Source organism: Hyla sarda, chromosome 13, assembly GCF_029499605.1.
Source record: "Hyla sarda isolate aHylSar1 chromosome 13, aHylSar1.hap1, whole genome shotgun sequence".
NCBI lineage: Eukaryota > Metazoa > Chordata > Amphibia > Anura > Hylidae > Hyla > Hyla sarda.
Genome location: NC_079201.1, coordinates 29,425,184 through 29,439,463, shown reverse-complemented (window position 1 = coordinate 29,439,463; position 14,280 = coordinate 29,425,184). Strand labels below are relative to the sequence as shown.

General features: G+C 46.5%; 1 protein-coding gene across 10 annotated transcripts in view; it reads right to left on the bottom strand.

The window, feature by feature from the left end:
- ANKFN1 (ankyrin repeat and fibronectin type III domain containing 1) overlaps positions 1-14,280 on the bottom strand; it is a 597,928-nt gene that overhangs the window by 283,154 nt on the left and 300,494 nt on the right. For all 10 annotated transcript variants that reach the window (XM_056550598.1, XM_056550604.1, XM_056550603.1 and 7 more), the window contains one exon: positions 4,391-4,585. In XM_056550598.1, the coding sequence (XP_056406573.1) occupies positions 4,391-4,585 (195 nt within the window). The remainder of the gene's footprint in view (positions 1-4,390; positions 4,586-14,280) is intronic.

The following is a 14,280-nucleotide window of genomic DNA, read 5'->3' as shown; positions in this document are numbered from 1 at the left end:
CCACTGGACCACCCCTTTAAGCAAAAATAAATAAATAAATAAAAAATGTAAATTGCAAAGAATTAAAATGCTGACAAGTAAAGGCAGTCACTAGATGAATTGTCTTTGTACTGTGTGCATACGAAATAAAGACAAAGGGGGAGATTTATCAAAACCTGCCCAGAGAAAGAGTGGTGCAGTTGCCCATAGCAACCAAGCAGATCGCTGCTTTCATTTTTCACAGGTCTCTTTAAAAAAGAAAGAAGCGACCTGATTGGTTGATATGGGCAACTGCACCACTCTTTCTCTGCGCAGGTTTTGATAAATCTCCCCAATGAGGCAAGAGACATGAGGGCCATTTGATGGGTGAGGGTCACTTGATATTTGTAATCGTGTATTTATTTAGTTTTTATATTGTTTTTTGTTGTTCTAAGTCTGGTCTAAGGAGTTTACCTGTTTGCAATATATTTAATATTCTGATGCCCTACAAATATATATAGTAAGACAGTGATAGAAGTGATGGTCGGGCCGAGGATCGCTAGATTCTCCCAAGTTACCTGTCATATGTAGCGACTTAGTTTCAGGGACAGTATATATATCTTCCATGGAAAATGGGGAGATCCAGCAATAGTGAAAATCCCCAGCAGACCATAGCTGTTAAAGGGGTACTCCTCTGCTAAGCGTTTTGAGCAAACTGTTACGAACGTTGAAGCCGGCTCCGGGAGCTTGTGACTTCATAGCCCCGCCCCCATGGCATCACGCCTTGTCCCCTTGATGCAATTCTATGGGAGGGGGCGTGACAACGCCCCCTCCCATAGACTTGCATTGAGGGGGCCGGACATGATGTCATGCGGGGGCGGGGTTATGAAGTCACAAACTCCCGACTCTAGCGTTCGGAACAGTTTGTTCCAAATACTGAACAGCAGAGTACCCCTTTAGGGTCTGATTTTGAGCCTGGATTTTTTTGGAATGACAGGCATGTTTGTAGTGGGTCCTTTCATTCCCTTCCTGGCTAGTTCAGATTTTCAGTGTAGCTCAAATCTGCACAGGTGCTGAAGACAGCTGGTTACTGGACTTTAAAATAAGTATAAGTCAGTCTGCAGGCTGAGGCTGTAAGGAACTTGAATCTCTGAGGGAGTTAGACTCCTGAGGTCTGCAGCCTTAAAGTGAACATTTTACTGTGGTGAGTATTGACTTTTTGTTGGGTGGGGAGTAGTAGACTGCCCTATCACACATGGCACATGCCTCAGCTCTTGTACATGCCACTCTATTTGTTCTTATGGACCTCACCCACAATGATCCAAACTTTTCCTTGCACTGCCCTATTACCCCTCTGCCGCTCTTCCCTTCTATCTCTGCTAAGTGTACCATAGCGATTCCTCCTCAGTGGGACCATATATCTCTCTTTCAGTTGGGGACTTTTTCTCCTCCTTATCAGCTTTCACCATAGAGGAAACTTTCGTTTTTACAGGATTTCATGAGAGTGACTACTTTCTTAATTACTATGACACTGTAAGACCCCTTAACTGGCTGGAGTCCATGGTAGTAACCCCCGGCCTACTTAAAGGTATTCCAGGAAAAAACTTTTATATATATATATATATATATATATATATATATATATATATATATATATATCAACTGGCTCCAGAAAGTTAACCAGATTTGTAAATTACTTCTATTAAAAAATATTAATCCTTTCAATAATTATCAGCTGCTGAAGTGGAGTTGTTGTTTTCTGTCTGGCAACAGTGCTCTCTGCTGACATCTCTGCTTGTCTGGGGAACTGCACAGAGTAGAAGAGGTTTGCTATGGGGATTTGCTTCTAAACTGGGCGGTTCCTGAGACATGTGTCATCAGAGAGCACTTAGACAAAAAAGAACAACTCAACTTCAGAAGCTCACAAGTACTGAAAGGATTAAAAAAAAATTAATAGAAGTAATTTACAAATCTATTATAAACAAAACGGAGAGGCTCCTGTCTGTCTAACAATCACCAAGGACCCGAGCAACCCAACACACACCTATACCCACGGTGTATAAAAATAGGATCAATATGGAAAAAATAAATGGGGCTCAAGGGTCAAAGATATCTGGTTTAAGTTGATTGGTATTTATTAATATAAAATACAAAAAGAACTAAATAGGGATGTACAGGGCCCTTGTACTACCCTAATTAATTAAATATTACAAAATAAAATATGATAATCCCAATATAAAAAACTAAAATTAACTATAAAATTAATAACAACTATAAAATGCAATTTGAGCCTGTATATCAATATGTAGATCTTCTGATCTTGAGGAACAGCACAATATAAAAGTTCATTCCACAACTCTTGTTTCCAAAAGATCTTCAATAAGATAAAATGTATCCGCTACAAATAATCAATTGATGCGGTAGTGCTGTATCCATCCAAACCTTGGCAACTAGATCTCACCAACACAGTGATACAATGTGGCACTTTGTGAGCAGTGAACAGTCATTCAGAATCACTCTTTAAGCATAGAAGCCAGTTTGCAATATTTTTCATATAATGCTCACCACTCCGAGAAATCACGGATCTCCCTTCAGTTGGGGGCCGGCTGTATAACGTCTTGTGGCCCGTGCCTTGCTTCTGTCCGGGATCGTGCTGCTGGAGTCTCGGCCAACTCCTAAAATCGCGGCACTTGGTGGTGGGCACCGTTTGGGGGACTGCAGCGCTGTCAAGCGGAGCCCCTTGGTCTGACCAACTTAGAATGAGGGTGGTCTGGAGACCTCAAGTCTTTGTTGCAGATGGCCCGATTGGCTTCTCGCTAGTGGTCGTTGCATGCGATAGGCAGAGTGAGTAAATCGGCGGCGTTCCTCGTGCAAAGGTCGCGCGCTCAGAAGATGGTTCACTGTGATGGATGCCTTAGATCTGGCAAATGATTATTATTCTCTCAGAAGAATGTTCTTTAATGACAGGCTCAATATCGCAATGTCTAAATCGCTGGACGCGTTTCAAAACCTTCCTCGGTTTTTTCTTCAGCAGCGGAACGTGGTGAGCATTATATGAAAAATATTGCAAACTGGCTTCTATGCTTAAAGAGTGATTCTGAATGACTGTTCACTGCTCACAAAGTGCCACATTGTATCACTGTGTTGGTGAGATCTAGTTGCCAAGGTTTGGATGGATACAGCACTACCGCATCAATTGATTATTTGTAGCGGATACATTTTATCTTATTGAAGATCTTTTGGAAACAAGAGTTGTGGAATGAACTTTTATATTGTGCTGTTCCTCAAGATCAGAAGATCTACATATTGATATACAGGCTCAAATTGCATTTTATAGTTGTTATTAATTTTATAGTTAATTTTAGTTTTTTATATTGGGATTATCATATTTTATTTTGTAATATTTAATTAATTAGGGTAGTACAAGGGCCCTGTACATCCCTATTTAGTTCTTTTTGTATTTTATATTAATAAATACCAATCAACTTAAACCAGATATCTTTGACCCTTGAGCCCCATTTATTTTTTCCATATTAATTTACAAATCTGTTTAACTTTCTGGAGCCAGTTGATATATAAAAAGAAGCTTTTTCCTGGATAACCCCTTTAACTGTTTGTTATCAAAACTATATTTTCACCATCCCGCGATGCCCTTTGATAGATAACCTCTCCAGCAAAGTTAAGAATAAGATCTGTCAATCTTAATAATATAGGATGGAGTTAGGTATCATCTTAAAGTGAACTGGTGCCAGAAAATTAAAACAGATTTGTAAATGACTTCTATTTAAAAATGTTAACCATTCCAGTACTTATTAGCAGCTGCATGCTACAGAGGAAATTATTTTCTTTTTGAATTTCTTTTTTGTCTTGTCCACAGTGCTCTCTGCTGACATCTTTGTCCATGTCAGGAACTGTCCAGAGCAGCATAGGTTTGCTATAGGGATTTTGTCCTGCTCTGGACAGTTCCTGATACGGGCATCAGGTGTCAGCAGAGAGCACCGTGGTCAGACAGAAAATAAATTCAAAAAGAAAAGAATTTCCTCTGTAGCATGCCACTGCTAATAAGTACTGGAAGGCCAAATATTTTTTTAATTGAAGCAATTTACAAATCTGTTTAACTTTCTTGCACCAGTTGATTTAAAGAAAAAAAATAAATGTTTTCCACCATGTTTTTCAATGTTTATTTCATTTGTCCAACCAAATTCCTCATTCCTTCTTCCTTTTGGTTCCGTTTCCCCTTCATTGAAGTATGATGATTTGTTTCCAGGTTAGTAAGTGTCAAGACAGATTTATAACAATTTGAGATTCCTCCATGTATTGGAGTTTGTTTAGCGGAAATATGAAACGAGGATTTGGAATCTTTATCATACATATTAACTTTTTATTGACACATATTCTATAATAGTTTCTTTTATATGGAAAAACTACTTACGTGCATATTCATAACCAGTCTTCATTCTTTTATACAGACGATATCTCCACTCCCAGGATTTCAGCTGCTTCTCTTTGTCGGTGCTGTCTATTCCCAATCCTTCGTTTTGTATTTTTGCAGACAATTCGCTCATCCTCAGCTGGGCTTCTTCCACTAGAGAATTCAGGTGCAGGGATCTAGTTTCCAGACTGACAACTGTACAAACAACCAAGATAATATAAGGTATTATGCTTCCATAAACATGCACGCCTGCCTAAAATATACTGCAAGACTATAATACAAAAGACAAGCAAAGTCTATGTCTAAGGCAATATTACTGGCCTGGACCTAAATTACAGCAATTTTACAAAACCATGGGTTAAAATTTGTAAACTGTGATGACAATAGAAACTCACTCACAGGGACGGGAGGAGATACATTTGTCCATCACTTAGGACACATTCTCATTATAAAATTTCCCTGTAGAGAAATTCTGGTGCAGCAGCCTTCCATTGTCATCATGGGGATTCTGCTGCACCGGCAACACCCCAGACTCCGCCAAAAGAATGAATATATTTTTCCAGTGGAAATCTGTGCAGACTGCATTGCCATCATCGGTAACTGAGTATTTCCATGCGGTCCTAGCGCCGATGGATTTCAGTGGCTCCTCCTACACACAGATTTCTTAGGCTGGCTTCACACTACGGAATCACTGGTCGGACGAAATCCGGTCAGAGATTACGACTGTTGGCAGTGCACTGAATCAGTTGGCGCTAGGAGGGCGCAGACATTGCCGTCCCCATAGATCACGATGTCAGCAGAGCAGAAATACTGTATGTAAGAACATTGAAGGAGTTAATTATTGAAGGGATTTTCCAGGCAGAAAGTCTGCCTCAAAAACTCTGTAGCGTGCACTGTGTAGAGGAATCCCGTTGCCAGCAATGGGACTCTGCTGCAGCGGAATTTCAAAACGGAATTCCACTCGGAAATTCTGTAGTGTGAACCCGGCCTTAGTGTGAATACAGTGTTAGGGTACGTTCAGACGAGCGGATTTTCCGTGCGCATTTTGCTATGGTTCCGCCGCTGAAGGACCTCTATATGCTGCCTTTACATGTGCCTGCTCGGAGCGGCAATACGCCGCTACGAGCTGACACACTGCGATGTGCGAGTCGCTGTCCGCATGCACAGTATACTCGCACATCGCGGCAGCTCTCGGCCTAGCTCATTGAGCTGGGGGAGCGGCAGCGATGTGTGCGAGTACACCGCGCATGCGCGGCGACTCACACATCGCTTCAGTGTGTCTGCACGTAGCGGCCGCTCCGAGCAGGCACATATAAAGGCAACATACAGAGGTCCTTCAGCGGCGGATCTGTAGCTTAAAATAAGCTGTGAATCCGCTTGTCTGAACGTACCCTTACGGTAAGCAATCTGATCTTGTGTTATCTGCTTTTGGGTGCATTCACATGAACAGATTTACTTTGAAGGTATGTTCACACTACGTAATGTGAACGGAATCTCGCAGAATTCCGCAGACGGAGATTCCATCTGGCGGCCGCTGCCAAAATATTTCGGCAGTAGGACCGCGCGGCACTGTGCTGTCACCATTGACGGCTATGTCAAGCTTGCGGACTTCCACGCAAAGAATGAATATGTTCATTCTTCGTGCGGATCAATTTCAGAGGTGGAATTGTCCTCCGCTGAAATTCTGCAGTGTGAACGGGTCCGTGGAAGACTTGTTCACACTAATGTTATTGTACACTGTACGTAATTCCGTGGGAATTACACAGTGTGGTGTGAACATGCCCATAGTGTTTTCCCATGTGAGTTTGAATGGAGGCATGCTGTCTGCAGCAAATTTTCAGCAGTGGATTTCTGCTGTTGAAAATCCGCCACAGACCCTATTGACTTGAATAGAGATTCTGCTGCCAAAAATTTGCCACGAGTGCCTAACCTCAAACTCAAATTCAAACTCGCTGCAGGAAACCCTCCGCTCTTGTGAACGCACCCTCAAGGTGTATACTAAATGGGATAATAAACATGTCTGTGATGAAAAGTGCAGGTTGTAGCTCAGGATAACAACTAGATAAGAAAAGTCATGTATTTACAAAGTAATTGTCACGATGCCGGCTGGCAGGTAGTGGACCCTCTGTGCCAGAGAGGGATTGGCGTGGACCGTGCTAGTGGACCGGTTCTAAGCCACTACTGGTTTTCACCAGAGCCCGCCGCAAAGCGGGATGGTCTTGCTGCGGCGGTAGTGACCAGGTCGTATCCACTAGCAACGGCTCACCTCTCTGGCTGCTGAAGATAGGCGCGGTACAAGGGAGTAGGCAGAAGCAAGGTCGGACGTAGCAGAAGGTCGGGGCAGGCAGCAAGGATCGTAGTCAGGGGCAACGGCAGAAGGTCTGGAACACAGGCTAGGAACACACAAGGAACGCTTTCACTGGCACAATGGCAACAAGATCCGGCAAGGGAGTGCAGGGGAAGTGAGGTGATATAGGGAAGTGCACAGGTGAACACACTAATTGGAACCACTGCGCCAATCAGCGGCGCAGTGGCCCTTTAAATCGCAGAGACCCGGCGCGCGCGCGCCCTAGGGAGCGGGGCCGCGCGCGCCGGGACAGAACAGACGGGGAGCGAGTCAGGTAGGGGAGCCGGGGTGCGCATCGCGAGCGGGTGCTACCCGCATCGCGAATCGCATCCCGGCTGGCAGCGGAATCGCAGCGCCCCGGGTCAGAGGACGTGACCGGAGCGCTGCAGCGGGGAGAGTGAAGCGAGCGCTCCGGGGAGGAGCGGGGACCCGGAGCGCTCGGCGTAACAGTACCCCCCCCCCCTTGGGTCTCCCCCTCTTCTTAGAGCCTGAGAACCTGAGGAGCAGACTTTTGTCTAGGATGTTGTCCTCAGGTTCCCAGGATCTCTCTTCAGGACCACAACCCTCCCAGTCCACTAAAAAAAATTTTTTCCCTCTGACCTTTTTGGCAGCTAAGATTTCTTTGACCGAGAAGATGTCCGAGGAGCCGGAAACAGGAGTGGGAGGAACAGATTTGGGAGAAAAACGGTTGAGGATGAGTGGTTTGAGAAGAGAGACGTGAAAGGCATTAGGGATACGAAGAGAAGGAGGAAGAAGAAGTTTATAAGAGACAGGATTAATTTGACACAAAATTTTGAAAGGACCAAGATAGCGTGGTCCCAACTTGTAGCTAGGGACACGGAAGCGGACATATTTAGCGGAGAGCCATACCTTGTCTCCAGGGGAAAAAACGGGAGGAGCTCTTCTTTTCTTATCCGCGAACTTCTTCATGCGTGATGAAGCCTGTAAGAGAGAATTTTGGGTCTCTCTCCATATGATGGAAAGGTCACGAGAAATTTCATCCACAGCGGGCAGACCAGAGGGCAAGGGAGTAGGGAGGGGGGGAAGAGGGTGACGGCCGTACACCACGAAAAATGGGGATTTGGAGGAAGACTCAGAGACCCTGAAGTTATACGAGAATTCGGCCCATGGGAGGAGATCTGCCCAGTCATCCTGGCGGGAGGAAACAAAATGTTGCAAATAATCACCCAAGATCTGGTTAATTCTTTCTACTTGTCCATTGGACTGGGGATGATATGCAGAAGAAAAATTTAATTTAATCTTGAGTTGTTTACAGAGAGCCCTCCAGAATTTAGACACGAATTGGACGCCTCTATCCGAGACAATCTGCGTAGGCAACCCGTGAAGACGAAAAATGTGTACAAAAAATTGTTTAGCCAACTGAGGCGCAGAAGGAAGACCAGGAAGAGGGATGAAATGTGCCATTTTGGAGAATCGATCAACGACCACCCAAATAACAGTGTTGCCACGGGAAGGGGGTAAATCAGTAATAAAATCCATACCAATCAGAGACCAAGGCTGTTCGGGGACAGGCAGAGGATGAAGAAAACCAGCGGGCTTCTGGCGAGGAGTCTTATCCCGGGCACAGATAGTGCAGGCTCGCACAAAGTCCACAACATCCGTCTCCAGAGTCGGCCACCAATAGAAGCGGGAGATGAGTTGCACAGATTTCTTGATACCCGCATGACCTGCGAGATGGGAGGAGTGACCCCATTTGAGGATTCCGAGGCGTTGGCGAGGAGAAACAAAGGTCTTTCCTGGAGGAGTCTGCCTGATGGAGGCAGGAGAAGTGGAGATCAGGCAGTCAGGTGGAATGATGTGTTGCGGAGAGAGTTCAACTTCTGAGGCATCCGAGGAACGAGAGAGAGCATCGGCCCTAATGTTCTTATCGGCAGGACGAAAGTGAATCTCAAAATTAAATCGGGCAAAGAACAGAGACCACCGGGCCTGGCGAGGATTCAGCCGTTGGGCAGACTGGAGGTAGGAGAGGTTCTTGTGGTCGGTGTAGATAATAACAGGAGAACTTGATCCCTCCAGCAGATGCCTCCATTCCTCAAGTGCTAATTTAATGGCTAGAAGCTCTCGATCCCCGATGGAGTAGTTCCTCTCCGCTGGAGAGAAGGTCCTAGAGAAAAAACCACAAGTGACAGCATGCCCGGAAGAATTTTTTTGTAGAAGAACAGCTCCAGCTCCCACTGAGGAGGCATCAACCTCCAATAGGAAGGGTTTGGAAGGGTCAGGTCTGGAGAGGACGGGAGCCGAAGAAAAGGCAGACTTGAGTCGTTTAAAGGCGTCTTCTGCTTGAGGAGGCCAGGACTTGGGATCAGCATTTTTTTTGGTTAAAGCCACGATAGGAGCCACAATGGTAGAAAAATGTGGAATAAATTGCCTGTAATAATTGGCGAACCCCAAAAAGCGTTGGATAGCACGGAGTCCGGAGGGGCGTGGCCAATCTAAGACGGCAGAGAGTTTGTCTGGATCCATCTGTAGTCCCTGGCCAGAGACCAAATATCCTAGAAAAGGAAGAGATTGGCATTCAAACAGACATTTCTCAATTTTGGCATAGAGTTGGTTGTCACGAAGTCTCTGAAGAACCATACGGACATGCTGGCGGTGTTCTTCTAGATTGGCAGAAAAAATTAGGATATCGTCCAGATATACAACAACACAGGAGTATAACAGATCACGAAAAATTTCATTGACAAAGTCTTGGAAGACGGCAGGGGCGTTGCACAGGCCAAAGGGCATGACCAGATACTCAAAGTGTCCATCTCTGGTGTTAAATGCCGTTTTCCACTCATCCCCCTCTCTGATGCGGATGAGGTTATAGGCGCCTCTTAAGTCCAATTTAGTAAAGATGTGGGCACCTTGGAGGCGATCAAAGAGTTCAGAGATGAGGGGTAAGGGGTAGCGGTTCTTAACCGTGATTTTATTAAGACCGCGGTAGTCAATGCAAGGACGTAGGGAGCCATCTTTTTTGGACACAAAGAAAAATCCGGCTCCGGCAGGAGAGGAGGATTTACGGATAAAGCCCTTTTTTAGATTCTCCTGGACGTATTCAGACATGGCAAGAGTCTCTGGGGCAGAGAGAGGATAAATTCTGCCCCGGGGTGGAGTAGTGCCCGGGAGGAGGTCGATAGGGCAATCATAAGGCCTTTGAGGAGGTAGAGTCTCAGCTTGTTTTTTGCAGAAAACATCCGCGAAGTCCATATAGGCCTTAGGGAGACCGGTTACTGGAGGAACCACAGAGTTACGGCAAGGGTTACTGGGAACCGGTTTTAGACAGTTCTTGGAACAAGAGGACCCCCAACTCTTGATCTCCCCAGTGGACCAATCCAGGGTTGGGGAATGAAGTTGAAGCCAGGGAAGTCCAAGGAGAATTTCCGAGGTGCAATTGGGGAGGACCAAAAGTTCAATCCTCTCGTGATGAGATCCGATGCTCATAAGAAGGGGCTCCGTGCGGAAACGTATGGTACAGTCCAATCTTTCATTATTTACACAATTGATGTAGAGGGGTCTGGCGAGACTGGTCACCGGGATGTTGAACCTTTTGACGAGAGAGGCCAAAATAAAATTTCCTGCAGATCCAGAGTCCAAGAAGGCCACTGTAGAGAAGGAGAAGGCAGAGGCAGACATCCGCACAGGCACAGTAAGACGTGGAGAAGCAGAGTAGACATCAAGGACTGTCTCACCTTTGTGCGGAGTCAGCGTACGTCTTTCCAGGCGGGGAGGACGGATAGGACAATCCCTCAGGAAGTGTTCGGTACTAGCACAGTACAGGCAGAGGTTCTCCATACGGCGTCGTGTCCTCTCTTGAGGTGTCAGGCGAGACCGGTCGACCTGCATAGCCTCCACGGCGGGAGGCACAGGAACAGATTGCAGGGGACCAGAGGAGAGAGGAGCCGAGGAGAAGAAACGCCTCGTGCGAACAGAGTCCATATCTTGGCGGAGTTCCTGACGCCTTTCGGAAAAACGCATGTCAATGCGAGTGGCTAGGTGAATAAGTTCATGTAGATTAGCAGGAATTTCTCGTGCGGCCAGAACATCTTTAATGTTGCTGGATAGGCCTTTTTTGAAGGTCGCGCAGAGGGCCTCATTATTCCAGGACAATTCTGAAGCAAGAGTACGGAATTGTACGGCATACTCGCCAACGGAAGAATTACCCTGGACCAGGTTCAACAGGGCAGTCTCAGCAGAAGAGGCTCGGGCAGGTTCCTCAAAGACACTTCGGATTTCCGAGAAGAAGGAGTGTACAGAGGCAGTGACGGGGTCATTGCGGTCCCAGAGCGGTGTGGCCCATGACAGGGCTTTTCCGGACAGAAGGCTGACTACGAAAGCCACCTTAGACCTTTCAGTGGGAAACAGGTCCGACATCATCTCCAGATGCAGGGAACATTGGGAAAGAAAGCCACGGCAAAACTTAGAGTCCCCATCAAATTTATCCGGCAAGGATAAGCGTAACCCAGGAGCGGCCACTCGCTGCGGAGGAGGTGCAGGAGCTGGCGGAGGAGATGACTGCTGAAGCTGTGGTAGTAACTGTTGTAGCATAACGGTCAGTTGAGACAGCTGTTGGCCTTGTTGCGCTATCTGTTGTGACTGCTGGGCGACCACCGTGGTGAGGTCAGCGACAACTGGCAGAGGAACTTCAGCGGGATCCATGGCCGGATCTACTGTCACGATGCCGGCTGGCAGGTAGTGGACCCTCTGTGCCAGAGAGGGATTGGCGTGGACCGTGCTAGTGGACCGGTTCTAAGCCACTACTGGTTTTCACCAGAGCCCGCCGCAAAGCGGGATGGTCTTGCTGCGGCGGTAGTGACCAGGTCGTATCCACTAGCAACGGCTCACCTCTCTGGCTGCTGAAGATAGGCGCGGTACAAGGGAGTAGGCAGAAGCAAGGTCGGACGTAGCAGAAGGTCGGGGCAGGCAGCAAGGATCGTAGTCAGGGGCAACGGCAGAAGGTCTGGAACACAGGCTAGGAACACACAAGGAACACTTTCACTGGCACAATGGCAACAAGATCCGGCAAGGGAGTGCAGGGGAAGTGAGGTGATATAGGGAAGTGCACAGGTGAACACACTAATTGGAACCACTGCGCCAATCAGCGGCGCAGTGGCCCTTTAAATCGCAGAGACCCGGCGCGCGCGCGCCCTAGGGAGCGGGGCCGCGCGCGCCGGGACAGAACAGACGGGGAGCGAGTCAGGTAGGGGAGCCGGGGTGCGCATCGCGAGCGGGTGCTACCCGCATCGCGAATCGCATCCCGGCTGGCAGCGGAATCGCAGCGCCCCGGGTCAGAGGACGTGACCGGAGCGCTGCAGCGGGGAGAGTGAAGCGAGCGCTCCGGGGAGGAGCGGGGACCCGGAGCGCTCGGCGTAACAGTAATACCATAGAAGAAGTATAACAGGAGGCACTCGTGGATGCAACACGTAGATTTATTCAGGTACGGTCACAGGATGCAACACAGTCAACAAGCAGTTTCACGCTAAAGGTGCTTATTCATGACCAAGGTCATGAATAAGCGCATTTAGCGTGAAACGGCTTGTTGACTGTGTTGCATCCTGTGACCGTACCTGAATAAATCTACGTGTTGCATCACGAGTGCCTCCTGTTATACTTCTTCTATGGTATTGGATCTTCTAATTTTCCTGGGATTGAGCACCGTGTGAACATCATTCTACCTGGATACCTGAAGTTTGGTTGCAGTTCACACCACCTCCGGCTATTGGTAGGTGGCAGTGCCGACTTTCTGTTTTTCTCGATGAACAGTATTTACAAAGTAACTCAACTTTTTGGGTAGATAATACGTAAACTGCATTGTGTTGTTGTAAAGTCAGCATCTCTTTAATAGTACAAGCTTGGTTCACTCTGTACAATCCTAATATGTCCCTGTCACTACTTAGAGCTTTCTCAAATGTTTATGTTTCAAGTGTTTAAAAAAAAAAAAAAAAATGTTTAGCTTTCAACAGAAGTTTCTGTTTTTTGACTAAAACCACCAGTGTGAAAACTGCAAAACTTCAGTTTTTTTTTTATATATATAGAAAGCGACATAAAAAAATAAAACCATGTTTAAAGGAAAAATTTGCATTATGCATTAGATATTCTTTATGTATAAATGGATCATATAGATTATATAAGTGATGGATATCTTGTTTATTAAATAAATGGATTTATAATAAAGGATTTCTACTCTTTGGAATTGTGATGAAATAATAAAGTAAGTAATACTCACTCTATCTGGCCCTCCCTGGCTGCTTATCTACATGGTTGCAGCCACAATGTGTCAATCAATATAACTAAATCACTGGTATCTGTGTTCTTTGGCTGTTTTGCTGTGTACCACTGAAGCCTAGACAGTCGCCGGCTATTTAAACCAGTCCCACTATGATTGGTCTTCCTGCAAGCCTAACTAGCATTCTGTGTTCTGCTCAGCTTTCTTTGGATTCTGACCATCTGCCTGTTCCCTGGCTTTGCCTTTTGCGTTCTTAGACCTCATGTTGCTCTCTAGGTTTGACACTTGCTTGTCCGGTTTATGATGTTTTACTACACTGCCCTCTTGGATTCTGACTTCTGGCTTGTCCCTAGTTAACCCCTTGTCCACTGATTTAGCTCTTAATCTGAGCTGGCCTCTCTGACTTCCCTATTTCCCTGTGCACTAAGCACAGTGTAGTGACTGCAACAAAATGAAGAAAGGAACGGAACACACACCTGGAATTCCTGCTGCAACGATTTATTCAGAGTTCAGTCAGAACATGGATAAGACATCTTCCCCAAGAGACAAGCAGAGCTAAGAGGTAGGAGCATGCACCCGGACGACAGCCACTGTTTCACGCCATTCGGCGTTTCATCAGGCCCCGGTGACCTTGGTCACCGGGGCCTGATGAAACAACAAATGGTGTGAAACAGTAGCTATCGTCCGGGTGCATGCTCCTGCCTCTTAGCTTTGTCATCGGGGCCTGATGAAACGCCGAATGGCGTGAAACAGTGGCTGTTGTCCGGGTGCATGCTCCTGCCTCTTAGCTTGGTCACCGGGGCCTGAGGAAACACCGAATGGCGTGAAATAGTGGCTGTCATCTGGCTGCATGCTCCTGCCTCTTAGCTCTGCTCGTGTCTTGGGAAAGATGTCTTATCCATGTTCTAGGAATAAGGAAAACAGGCGCTCCATAGAGTAGTAACGTTTGAGATCCAATGGTGAGGTAATTATATAGATAAAATGCTGACCCTGGGTGGTTGTGCAACTTCATACACAACAATGATGTAGGCGTAGAAATAGATTAGGTCGTCTGCTGCCCTCCGGTAAATATCAGGCAAAGGAATACAAGGCTTCAGAGGGAACCCGGCTCCATGGCACTGAACGACCACAACAGGTGAAGGATTAAAAGGATTTATTTGTCCAGAATACAACGCGTTTCGCTGCGCATGCGCATCTTCATCTGATGAAGCTGCGCATGCGCAGCGAAACGCGTTGCATTCTGGACAAATAAATCCTTTCAATCCTTCACCTGTTGTGGTCGTTCAGCGCCGTGGAGCCGGGTTCCCTCTGAATCCT